General features: G+C 43.0%; 1 protein-coding gene across 1 annotated transcript in view; it reads left to right on the top strand.

Moving 5' to 3' along the window:
• Positions 1–13,364, top strand: part of ME3 (malic enzyme 3) — a 136,073-nt gene that overhangs the window by 75,565 nt on the left and 47,144 nt on the right. Inside the window, exon 3 of the mRNA XM_055703113.1 lies at positions 582–731. Within this exon, the coding sequence (XP_055559088.1) occupies positions 582–731 (150 nt within the window). The remainder of the gene's footprint in view (positions 1–581; positions 732–13,364) is intronic.

Below are 13,364 nucleotides of genomic sequence, written 5' to 3'. Positions count from 1 at the left end.
GAACAACACTAATAATACAAAGCTGATTTAACATTTTCATTTTCTAAATTAATGGCTTTGTCTTTTTTTTTCCAAAATGAAATGTAGCCATCCTTCTCATTTTAGTGATTAAGTAATTGAGAACATTTGAAAATGGAGAGGTTTTTTGGAAAAACTTTACTTTAGGACAAACAGTGCTTTGAAATGTGCATATTTATATTTGCATATATGCATATTTCATCTGACAATTTGCATGATAATTTGTTATAATTAAGATTATATCCCACTGTGTCCCAGGTAGCCCTGAAATCTACTTTTGACCTTTTCCAATGCATTTGTCTTCAATGAAATTCCAAAATTCTGCAGCTATGCATGGGTTGGACTTCCAACCCTGCTGAGTCTTTGTGGGCTGTTGGTGAGGATGGTGGAGCTGGCCAGGTCCTCTGGGAAATTTTGCTCTAAGTATCTGCTCATAATGTAGCACTGAGGAGTGTCAGGGCTTGGGAGAGCCGAGTACATAGTGAGTGAGCCCACTAGTGCTTTTTATGAAACTGCCAACAACCATAAATACTAATGTGTATCTATTTTATTTTACTTTTAAGATATATTGTCCTTATGACATTACAAGACAGGAATGAGAAGCTTTTTTACCGAGTGCTGACCTCTGACATTGAGAGATTCATGCCCATCGTTTACACCCCAACAGTTGGCCTGGCTTGTCAGCAGTATGGTTTGGCTTTCAGGAGACCACGGTGAGTGAAGAGGCTGTTCTTGCCCCTTTTTTTTAATTTCATGTGAACGTTTCTTTTGTATTGACAGTCCCTCTTCATGTGGGTGGCCCGAAACATCTAATACTCAATCTCTCATCAAAAGATGGACTAGCAAGCAGCTTCGTGTGTGTACATTTGATGATGAGCTGGGGAGTCGAGAATAGCTCTTCCTTCTTCCTATGAACAGCAAACAGAATGGTTTTGTTCTCAAACAGTACTGTACAGTCTGTGCAGCTTAGCTCCAAACAGCACTCTGAACTTATGGCTGCACCCCTCGCCATCTGCTGTCTCAGGAGCACTGAGTGCCTTCTGCAGTGCTGGCGTTCGAGTAATTGTTGGATTTTGGATACCTTGTGCTGAGATTGAACACGTTGTGCTGATTTGGAACTTTTGTGTGCACTTCCACAAACCACCCCACAAGAATAATTTCCATAGGAGATGATGCTCTGCTTCAGTGACTGCCTTGCTGCTCAGAACAGCTACTGTGTAAATTCATGCAACATTAAACACTCTGTACCATGTTGGAAGGCCCTGTTCTGCATAATTCTTTTTACTGATTAACTTTTAGATAAAGCCCTCATTAGCATTCTGAAATACATTTTAGTCCTAGCCTGAAAATTCACTGGTAAGGTTCAGTTTTCTTTGCAAGCTTTTTTGGTTTTTTTTTTCTTTGCAATGTGCCAGTAAGCAGATAAACATTTTTGATTTTGCTGTAGAAATGTGCAAAGTAAAGGAATGGAATAATACCATTTTAAAAGCATTTCACGAGCATGAGGTTTAGCTGTAGTTTCAGCTGAGAGTAGTGAGGTAGGTGGGGAAACTGAGGCAAGTTCTACTAACTAACTGAAGGTCGCAGGGGACCCTGAGGCAGACCTTGAAGATGTAAGGGCCGTGTACACTGATAATGAATAACATATTATGCATAAGGTTATCTTGGCAGACGAGCTTGCATCCTGCTTGTCATCAAAATTTCTGGTAAAGCCACTGTATTCCTTCATGTGAGCTGCTCCTTGGGATTGCTTTTTGGCTTGTGTCTATCCCAGGTAATTATGATCTGTTCCCCCTGATACCCAGCTTCTGGATCTGCTGGGCTGTGGTGTCATTCATCTGGTCAAGCCTTGGTCATACCCACTCTTCCTCCTCCTCAGTGTATATGAGGAAACCAGAGAAGGAATTGTTCTTTGTGCAGGGGAAGGACACTTACTCCTTCTGGGTAGGAGTAAAAGCAGACAGAAAAGAATCCAGACTCTGTCTCCTGAGGGAGCTGTGAGCACTGTCGGGCAGGGAAGAGCACGCTGCTGGTTCTCAGCTAATCAAAATTCACATCAGCAATTCCTGCTCTACAGCCACTGTGTCTTTGCCTTCAGTCTGCCTTTACCTTGCAAGAAGTTAAAACAATATCTGGGAGCTCTGCTTCTTTTATTTACCTACCCTCGTGTGTTATCCTCAGGAAAGCAGGGGTATCTTTCCATATGCTGGACTGTTTCTGCAGTTGTTGCTGTGGGAGAATTCCCCTTCCTGTAACTCCCTTCTTTCTCGTGTTTTAAACCCACAGTATTTTACCAATGTGGTAAGAACATCTGTTCTTGTAGTCTGACAGTTTTGCTGCTGAACGGGGGCTTCAAGCTGTTCTGGATTCTAGCCCATGTCTTCCGCAGGGAAGGGCAAACTATCATGCCCTTAGTACACTGAATTTCCTATGGCAGGGAGTTTGTTTCCCTGAAGATGTAGAGTGAATCTCAGCCTAGCCTCAGATTTGGTTTTAATCAAGGTTGTTCTAGCAGAAGTGTTTTTCTTGCAAGAAGAAAAGAGCTATTATATCATGTAAAGTGATGAGATTAAAATGAGAAGCATTCATGTGTGCTTTTTATGTCAGTCTGACTCTTATTGTCTTGCAGTATGTATTTTCTCTCCTGGAACATATTATGTACATCAGGAGCTGGCCTGCAAGACACTTAGTTTAGGGTAGGATGCCAACACTTTCTGCTAAAATCATTGAGATCTGCAGGTTTGGGGAGCTCAGGAATTAAGATCTAAGTCTGAATTTCTAGCTCTTCCCATTTTCGTTTTCCTAAGCTGCGCTAGCAGTCTGGAAAACTGATTCTTAAAACCTAATTTTATTTGTATTGGAAGATTTTTTAAACAAAATGACACCCACGTAAATGTATTTCGCTGGTTTTAGGGAGAACATAGCACCTAGAACTGGAGAGGCTGTCCAAGCCACTCAGTTTTGCTCAGCTGTCACAGGAAGCCTTATCATATAATCCTGTTCATTAGCTGATTATGTCTTATTTTAAGTCTGCAATAAAGCTGCCCTACGTAGCCCATTCCAGTACGTAACTCTCATAATAAGTAGAAAGTGTTTTCCCCCTAGTATATAACCTAAATGTTCTTTGCCAATGTCATCCTCTCTACAATGGCCTCTTCACAGTAGAAGACTGGGATCATGTTCAGCCTGGTGGTTTTCTTGCCAGTAGTTCACGCTGTTCTGTCCAGGTTGTCCCACTCTGGTGTCTCCTGTTTGGCTACATCTCTCCTGAAAGGCACCCACAGAAGAGTGAGCACCGCTTTGCCGTGGAGGACTGGTGGTGTTGCGGAGACTGGAGCAGTTAAATTTTATCTTTTGCTAACACATCCCAGCGTGCCCTCACCTCTTTGGGCATTATCTGAGTGGTCTGGTCACTGTAACTCATTTTATCACCTTTTCCCTGTGAATCTTCTCTTTGACACAATTACCCCACCAAATAGGAGCCACTCTAGAATTGTGCTTAGCATTTCTCCACACTACATGTCCTGCTGTGAACTCGGTCCTGTTGGTCTTGGTTCATCTCTCCAGTGAATCAAAGTCTTTCTAAATCAGTCCTCTGCAGTGCTGCACCTCTCAGCCTGACTTTGGGTGACAGGGAGCTGGTTTGAGTGTTTGCTGTAGCAATTACCTTTTCATCCAAACTGTCACATTTAATGCCGTCGATCAGGTAGGAGAGATGAGATGTCTCAGTTTGAAAACACCACATGGTGCTCCAACATGGATGGACGTGAACATATAGCACAGCTTATGGTAATGAGGGAAGTCTACAGAATATTGTAGTTTTTCTGCGGCCACAGCAGCAGCAATTAGTGACCTTTGGACACAGTAGACTTGTTTGCTGTGTTGAGATCTTTCAGCCCCATTAGTGCTGGCTTTATATTTGAAGGTTGAGCCCAGAAAGATTAAAGCACAAGTAACTTGCTTGCAAAGCAACTCTTGTACAAGAGCATCTGAAAATAGTCCTGTGAGATCCAGCAGGGCTTCTCTCATCAGGATACATTTCTCAGTGTTCGCATGGCTGCAGATTTTGTTTGCCAGATACTGCTGTCATAATTGCAGGGCTCAATGCCTCTTTTACCTTCCCTGATCTCTCTATACAGACTCTTAAGGGTGGACCTTTTATCTGCACTTTTACGGGGCTGATGTCCGGAGTTCTCCTTCCAGGTTAGGGCTCCAGAATCCTCTCTGTCAGCTGATGTATCTGCTCCAAATGGGATCAGACACCTGATGTTCTTTCCTTTCAAAAAGCTACCTGGCCAGCAGTCTAAAATCACAGGCTTTCTCTGTTTACCAGTAGAAAAATGCTACTAGGAAAAAACTACTTGCAAGCATCCAACTCTTGGCATACTTATCTATGATACCCATAATCTTCCCACTTCTTCTGGCGTGCCAGGCAGAGCTCCTGGTGCCCCTGCAGGTTCCTGTCTCTGCCTTCCCCAGACTTCTGCAGAATCACTTTATATTGTTCAAGCAGGCTTTTTTTTTTTTCTTTTTTCTGTGGCCTCAGATTTTCCCTGTGTGATGAAGACTCAGGGTTTTAGAATGACTGGGTGAGAGGTGAAACCATCAAATTATTATAAATGACATTCTGGCACTGTCACCTAAGAGCTGTGAAGTTTTTGCTGGAAGGTGTCTATGCTGAATCACATTTTTCCTATCTTGTTTTCCAAGCAGCTCCCTGCTGATTTACTAATATTTATTTATTCAAAGTCATGCAATAAGCATTAAAATCTTCAGGCCGAAGTACTAGCCTGAAGATTATATTTATATATATATTTATAATTTTTATTTATTTATATATATATTTTTTATTTATATATATAATTTTATATTTTGAATTTTTAACATAAAAATATGAATTATTGTATAATTTGTAAGTACAGGTTGAAGTCCCATGCAATAGCACCTCTGTCACAATTATGATTAAGGACCCTGTCAAAATGTCTTCTCTGTGATCAGACCAGGTTAATTAAGCACAAGAGAAGAGCAACCATGTCCAAAGAGAAGTCTTCCTAGCCATGGATCCTGTCTGCAGCAGTGGCCAGTAACAGGAGGAGTATGAGACTAGGGTAGACAAACATGCTTACTTTCTGGGGGCTTCTCAGGTTATGTTCCTCCTCATTTTCTATCTCAGGGTCTTGTGGTGGTAGTTTTGTTACAAAAATCTGCTGCTGTGTTTGGCTTCACAAGTTCTCCTACTTGGGAGGGGACCCAGATGTAGGTACACGGTCAAGGCCAAGGGAAATGGCTGGAAATAGTGTCCTAAGGTGATAAGACTTGTTTCGCTTCTAGGTGTAATTTCAGATGGTCAAGGGCGAGCCAGACTTAAGGGAGATTTCTTGCAGAGTTTTACAGTTTCAGATCCTATGGCTGCACATGCCAGCATTGCAGTTTGTCTCCTGCAATCCATCCCTGGTTATTCACTTCTCCCTTCCGCCACCCCTGCACCTCCACAGATGTCCACGCAGCTGTGCAATGATCTGCGTCAGGAATAAATCTAGGTAGATCCAAGTCTTTTCTGGGCCAGACTAGTGGTAGTCCAGATGAGAGCCAGTTCACTGCCAGCTGCAACAGGAGTTGTGCTGATGTGATGAAAGGGATGTGCAGAAGCAGGAACAAGCTGCTCAAGGCATGGGGCAAGCAAGTTTGCTTGTGTTCAGCAGCAGTGATAAAATAATTGTAGCTTCAAGCAAAGGACAGGTTAGCCTAGGTACTAAGGAACAGGGGCCTTGGAATTGTTTGCTTTTCAAAGCCCAGAGACCCTTTATCCTCATCAGAAATTTGGTAGGAGGAAGAAATTAAATGCAAGAGCAGAGCTTACAACTTTTTGAGGTGCTAAAAGAGGGAAGGAAGGAGGATTCTTTGTTCTTTGATTCCATTAACAGAAAGAGTCACTGTTACCTTAGGCAATGCTGCTACCAGCCCTAAAAACTTTCAGACTGTGGTTGAGAGTCCTTTTTGCTTTAGAGTGAAGATAAAAAGTCCTCTATGAAGAAATGTGCATATTTAAATGTGCTATTTAAAATGTATTTTTTAAGCTGGAGGATCTCTTTTAATTGTGACACTATCCTTGGAAAGAGACTTTACATTTTTTTCACAAAGAGAAAGCAGAGAGGGAACTTATCTCTGGTCATGGAATCAGGGGTTTATTTCTTCTGTGACAGTGAGTGTTAGTTTTTTACAGTGCCATAAGACCACAGTCTTTCAAGACACTGGGTAATTCATAAGCGTACTGGTATTTGAAAGCTTTTGGCATCCCCTGAGAGCTGGACTTGAACAGGTTGGTGCGTCACCATTGGAGGAAAGCTATGGGGACAGAAAAAAACATGCTAAATTTACTTTTCTTTTCTAGAGGCATAAATATCCTTAAGGACTGATTGTAGAACAATGCAAAACATATTGGGTTGAAGCTGAACCTGCAGAATGAAAGCTAACAGGATGCAGATGGTGCGAAAATTAAGTCTGACAGAATAATGATCTGTGCGTCTGACAAAAAATGAGCAAATGAACCATCAGTCAGTCTACAGAATTGTCTTGTCAACAGATCTGGCTCTACTGAGGCACTGTTTTTTTAATGGTGTTGCACAGTCTGAGCAGCAGGAGAGAAAGTTACCTGTAAACCCAAACCAAATGGAAATTAGAACAAAGGTGCAAATCCCATAGATTTGTCCCCAACTACAGAATTATTTGCACTCCCTCTTCTATAAAACAGTGGAGAACAAAAGTGAGTGGGAAGACTAGGTTTTGGATTATTGTCCTGAAAATGGTACTTTGAAACCCCTTTAGGCAATCTACTTCTTGTAAAAACACTGGTTGTCATAACTTCTCTTGTTGCCACCAGCCTGGTTCAGCCTTCTTCCAGAAGGAGCTGAAGTCAGTGTACGGGATAATGGATGTGTTTATTGACGTGTGTTTGGGTAACATCACCACAAGCAGACTGGTCTTGTAACAGACTGAGCGGGGGATCTGTGGAAAGGACCATGGAGACTTGTCGTCAGGAAGCCCTGAAGAGGTTGGCAAGAGGTATAAGTGGGAGGCAGTCCTTTGGATGGGACAAGGTTATGGAATGAGGAGAAGACCATGGCTGGAGTAGATGAAGAGGAAGCAGTTAGTGCAGAGGGAGCCCAGGGCTGATGAGAACAGCTCAGCCTGTCTGGAAACCTCTGCGGAGAGGTGCCAGAGTACTTCAAGGGTTCCCACTGCTCCCTCTGTGCTGACCCCGCTTTTTCCAGGTCAATCTTTTCAGCATGCTGTACCCCCATCCTTCTCCCTGCTCTGTTCCCCCTTCAGTTAAGTGGCTTTCAAGATGGGGAGAGGAGCACAGAGTGGCTTCTGGCCGTACAGAGAGAAGAGCTGTGTATCAGCTGTGATCTGAGGTACCATGGAGGCTTGGAGAATAGGATGGACATGGTTGGTGCTGGAAGGCTGTACCACAGTTGTTATACCGCAGTGGGAGTTAAAAAGGTCTTAGACCCATTTTTTCATTAGAAAGACAAGAAGTGCACCTCTTTCCATTTCTCCAGTCTTCTCTCTGTCTCCCCTTACTTTTCCTGAGCAAAATGTATGTGCAGTGGTTCTGACAACCAAGAGAAACTTCCATGGGCACGAGGTAGAATCTCATGCCCACTGAAGTTAACAGCAAGGTCTCGTATTTGTGAAGGCCAAGCTTTCCCCTGCTGTCAGAGATGATTTAGATTTAAGCCTGTTGAAATTCCCTGATTTACCAGGAAAAGCTCAAAGGAAGAGGTGGGGTTGGCCAAAAGAAAGAGGTTGACCTGGTGAAGGAAATTCAAGAGGAAGTGTTTGCCTTTAATCTGCTGTAAATCTATGCTGCTACCACAAGGAACAACCCCACCTTAAACAAAAAATGCCAGAGACAGGGAGGAGGGAAGAGAATTATTTGGAATAATGAATACCAGGATGCAAACTGGAGGGGGAATAACGCTGGCTGTCATGAAAACCTTGGACAGCAATGTCCATTGGGCTATGGGACAGCCTCCCATGGACTACACGTTGTGACCTCAGGACATTTTTTATAAGGAGCAATCCTCTTTTTAACTTTATTTTATGGGCTATTTATATTAATAAACGATATGGTGTTATTATATAATTTATATTGACTTCTATATGCCACTGCAAGATAACTGTGAGAGTTACAGTCTCATGTTGCTGTGTTACAGCTGTGTCAGAGCTAGCAAGGTGGCACTTTTATCCTCTAATAACAGGGTATCCATTTCTGAAAGAGGAGAGGAATCAACAGGCAGCATAAAGAGCTGTTCTGCATTTGCCAAAGACTTCCCCAACAGGTCTGCATAAAGTGAGGGCTTCTGTGCTTTGGTACCATAATTCTTACTTTCCTTGGGTTTTGTTTCTGGAGAACTCTGTGTGCAGATACACCATTCAAACATTTTGACAAGGCAAGCTCAATATCTTCAATACATGCTTATGGAAGATCTGCTGCAAAAGCTGCTGATATTTTCTGCATATGCTGCAATTTATGGCAAAAAGTTAAAATTTTTTATTAGGTAAATTCACTAAGACAAAGTATGCCAGGTTAGATTTAATTTCTCTGAAAGCTGATTGCTCTGGTATGGTTAATATTCTGTTTCTTTTCATTGTCAAACTTCATCCTAATTCTGTGCTTATTCTTGGGGCTCCCTGCAGTGCAATTTAAAAGTGAAGGTATGGGTCTTGGAAGAATTTGCACAGTGCAGGAAGGAAATATAATCAGGGTAGGACTTAATTTAACTTCCCAGGGATTTTTGATCCCACCTTAATCTCTGTACTAACAAGTAAAACAGAATACATAATTTGCTTAGCAGTGAAAACAGATAAGGGCTCCTTGGTCAACACCACTGAGCAGCAGCACTGATTGCCCATCTCTGCGTGTTTCTCTTTGCAATGCTGTAATCTTCCAATTACTGAGACACTGCCAGGATCCAACACACAGGCAGGTGTAGGACTGAGCCTCTAAAAAGGCAGAGAAAAGTCAGGGTTGAGTCAGATTTTCCTACATTTAAAATTGTTTTTGAACAGAGGTTGAGTGTGATGAGCTTAAATGCAGCAAAGGATACTGAATTTGGGAAATGCCCACACGTGCTGGCTGGTGGAAGCCCTGGGTGGTGGGATCTTATGTCTCACCTCAAAGCCTGATCTTTACCCTTGCGCATCTGTAAATTTACACGTGGGTGGCAGAGTAGTTATGAGCTGGTTTCTCCCTCTGCCTCCTGCACACCAGCAGGAGGGGAGCTGTGGGTGCTGAGGGTAAGCAAGTCAGACCCCGTGCTGCAGACCTGCCTGACTCTCAACAAGCCCTTGGCTCCAGGGCTTCCATCCTTACATACACCTTCCCAGATGTCCTCTTAAACACCACTATTGAAACACCACTGCTTGAAAAGGACACTGCAAAAAATTGGTTTCCAAAGCTTTCAAGGACAAGCAAGATTTAAGCACTGAAGTATACTATGACGTGACAGTTCTGCAGTTAAACCGGAGGATCCAGTCCTGAGAATCCAGTAGGGACAAGCGGCTCATGACAAGCCAAGAGCAACGTGGGTCTGTTTACCTCCTCCCTTAATCCTAGACTGTGGATAGCAGAGATTCATTGTGGACCTGATGTCAACTCTCTGCATTTTCACATTGCTGCATAATGACCAATACCAGTAGTTACTGAGCTGCTCTTTCTCCATCGACTCGCCTCTGCAGAGAAAGAAAGGTGGTGGGTTTTTTATTCTTTTGTTTTTATTTTTTTGTTTATTCTTTAGGGTGTTTCCTGACTAGCAGAACCAATGAATTCAGGATTCCTCTTGGTTTCTGTCCACTATCCCCTACCGCTTCACATTTGTGATACCTTCTGTTCCCTTCTGCATCCCTTTCGTGCCTTCTCCATATCCACCTGTGCTATACCATAGCCACCCACACCAGCTTGTGCTTCTCCCCTTCCCTCGCCTTTTCTTCAGGGAGCAGCGGGCACAGCTTTGAAAGCTCTGTGTGCTGTCCCCTCTAGTTTCCTATCTGTGCAGTTTTGATCCTGCCCCATAACCATTCCCTTTTTTCATTTGGTTTCCTCTACAGTCAGATTTTTCCTCCTTTTCTCTGCCTTTTGCTTAGTCCTGCAGCCCAGGAAGGCTCTAAGGTTTTGCTGGGGCTGGGCTAGTGGAGCTGGCTGTGAGTCAGCACATATTGTGTCTAGCTGCAAACTGCCTTTTTGGCCAACTGTCAGAATAACTGTAAGAGGAAGATCTGCGTTCCTCTCCCCAGAGTGGTGGGGACATGAACCCCATTATCTTTTCCCTTTATCTCAACACTGATTTCCATAAAAGCATGTAGGAGCAAACATCTTTGAGACCTTTGCCTCTCTGATAAATTTGCTTGAAATGAGCTAGCAGGTAAGAGAGGACACAGAGTGATTGTATAAGCTCCTTTTTTGGGGGGGAGGGGGGTGGAAACAATGTGCTAAAAATAGTGCTGGGTGTTAATAACGTGGCAGACTAGGAGATGGATCCAAAATCTTTGCTTTAGGCTCTGAGCTGGACCCTCCTGCTGCGGCAGGGGTTGAACTGTGCCAGAGAACTGGGGGGGCTGCAGCTTGCACTGAAGACTGCGTGCACTGCTCTGCCTTTCGGAGAAATCACTCATATGTCCTCGTTCAAATCTCTCTGTTCCTGATCTTTGGCAGTTTCCTACAGCTTAGCTGCTTGCTGTCCCTTAGGATCATGGAGATTTCCCTGCGTGGGTTTGGGGGGTTGGTGTGGATAGTGAATCTTTCATTATTGTACCTTGGAGCCTGCATCTTCTGGCTCCCACACTGACTTTTGGTTCTCCTGCCTAAAATAAATGACGACAACTTTAAGGTCATTTATAATATTAATGCAATCATTCACCTTGAAGATTACTTGAAATTAAATCTCTTAGCATACTTAAATTATAGGATATTGCCTTATAAATCTCTGTACAATATATCAGTTCATTAATAGTTGATTGTGCTTGGTTTCTGTTATTTTTTCATCAGTGTCCTCAGGGTACTGTTCAGCATCCTACAATTTACAAAGAAAATTATCTAAGACAACAAAAAGTTCATGGCTTTTATTGTTAAAAAATCTGCAAAAAAAGCTGATGAATCACTACAGAGATTTTGTCCAATTTGATGATTAATTGTACTGTAGACAAATCAGTGCATGCTAGCCTGTAGCCCACAGGCATTTATAATCTCAAGCTTTCTAAAAAAAAAAAACAAACAAACAAAAAAAACCAAAACAAAAAAAAAAACCTAAGCAATTTCAAAGTTTATTTTTTTGTTCTGAAGCCTCTTGTCCTGTTCTGGCAGAGACCTGAACCAAGGAAATCAACAATAGGGGTGCAGCTGGTGGAAACGTCTCTAGGGGCTCCTATTGCTCAACCTGTCAATTTTGTGTAAGAGTCTTGAAAGTGTAAATAAATGAAACCAAATGTAGGGCTTTACTGTAACCACATTTACTGCATCTCTAGCACAGACTGGCCTTTAATCTAGAACGTGTCCTCCAATCTGCTCTTCTGGCACAGCTGTGACAGTTTTCTGTGGTTAGCATGCAACAAAAGCCAAGGCCATCAGCTGATCCCTCCCTCGCGTGTGTCCCCTTTGCAGCCTTGGACAGCCAAAATACCTCCCAGTCATCTGGGCTTGGAGCATAATTCAGCCAAACTCCGAAGAGCACAGAGCAGCATGCAGCAGCGGTCAGCATCCTTCCACAGTGACAAACCAACCTGTCCTTTACTTTCTTGAGTGTAACGATAATTTTGCCAGGTGAACTTCAGTGTTACTCTGAGAGGGTCTTGCTCAAAGCTTTCTAAGAGCATCATGCCTTTATGTAAGGCGATGGCTGTGCTCGCTGCGGAAGGTCAGCTTGTGCTGTGCCTGTCAGAGCCTGTTCCTGCGCAGCCTCGGATCTCAGTGTAGGTTTCTGACCACCGTCTCACAACTTTTTCACGGTTGTTCAACCACAGCCTGGTGCAGGCTTGGATGTTAGCAAAGATCTGACTCACCTCTTTTGTTTGTTGCTTTTCTAAGCAATGGCTTCCCATGGACTTCCTACCCCTTCTGAAGGAAGTCCAGGCCCTACTAAGTCAAAATACTCAAGGACTTTTACGTGGGCAGGATTTCGTCACCTTCAGGTTGTGAGTGGAGATGCTTAACCTTTATCCTGAACTTTTTGTTCTGAGAATGAGCCTTTCCTATCTGGATGAAGACACTGAATCATGATACCTGCCTGTCTGATACACATATATGAGTATGCTCATTTTCTTGATGCTATCTCACCTCATAGTCTTTATCCTGTCCTCGCTTGCAGGGCAAGTTCCCCTCCTAGCACACAAACTAGAAGTCAGTAAGTGGAAAGAAAATGAAACAAAAGCCTGAGTTTTGTTGCCATATTCAGGTTTAGTCTTGCAATTCATTGCACACTGGTACGGCAGCACACAGAGAAGGAACCAGACTCCTTGCCAGCACCCTTTCTCGTGTTGGCTGACAAGCAGGGTTTGAGTATCTAGAGAATCAGGGACTTAGCTACTATTTTAATCTGCTTCCCTTCATCAGTCAGGAACAAGTAATGATGTAAGGCAAAGACTGGTAGCCCATTAAAGAAGACACTTCTGATGTTTCTTTTCTGAGATCAAATAAACAAGACTGATGGACTGATTGCTGTGCGGGAAGAATGTAGAACTTGCAGCTGAGGGTTTTTGTGTTCTTCATGCTATATACCAAACCCTGAGGAACCTGACCACTGCAGTATCTGTAAGTATTGGATAGTGCAGTGCAACCACATTCCACCCTTACTGAACAAGTATCTTTTTCTTTAGAGTAGTCGTTTTGGAGGAGTGAGGGAGGAAAAGAAGGATGAAGCTGCAATAGTTGAGTGGCTGGTTTTGTGTTTTTCAACTCCTGTCAACTTAGGAGCTTTTGAGATCCTTCTAGTGGTGTCCTTTTTCCTCCACAGAAACATAAATATACAAATACGGTCCTATCTTAGCTAGTAAGGGAAATTCACATGAAGCAAAGTGGTGTCCTTTTGCTCCATGCTAGTATACGTATCAGTGATCCAGCAGCATCCCCTGTTCTGCTCTTCTGTGGCTTTTGCTCAGTGTGGTGAAGCTTGTGGATATAATTGCTGACTGTTATTCATATATGGTAAGTGTAGAAGCCAGTAATTGTATAGATGTAAACAAGTAACTGAAGTCGTAGGAGTGCTACCCGAAACCACAGCACAGGACAAGACTGTAAGAGGAGCACGGCACTGGCCAAAGAGGTTTTTACATGGAGCTTGATAAAGCAA

Source organism: Falco cherrug, chromosome 2 (assembly GCF_023634085.1).
Source record: "Falco cherrug isolate bFalChe1 chromosome 2, bFalChe1.pri, whole genome shotgun sequence".
Taxonomy (NCBI): domain Eukaryota; kingdom Metazoa; phylum Chordata; class Aves; order Falconiformes; family Falconidae; genus Falco; species Falco cherrug.
The sequence above is the reverse complement of the archived record's forward strand: the minus strand, read 5'-3'. Positions and strand labels throughout refer to the sequence as shown.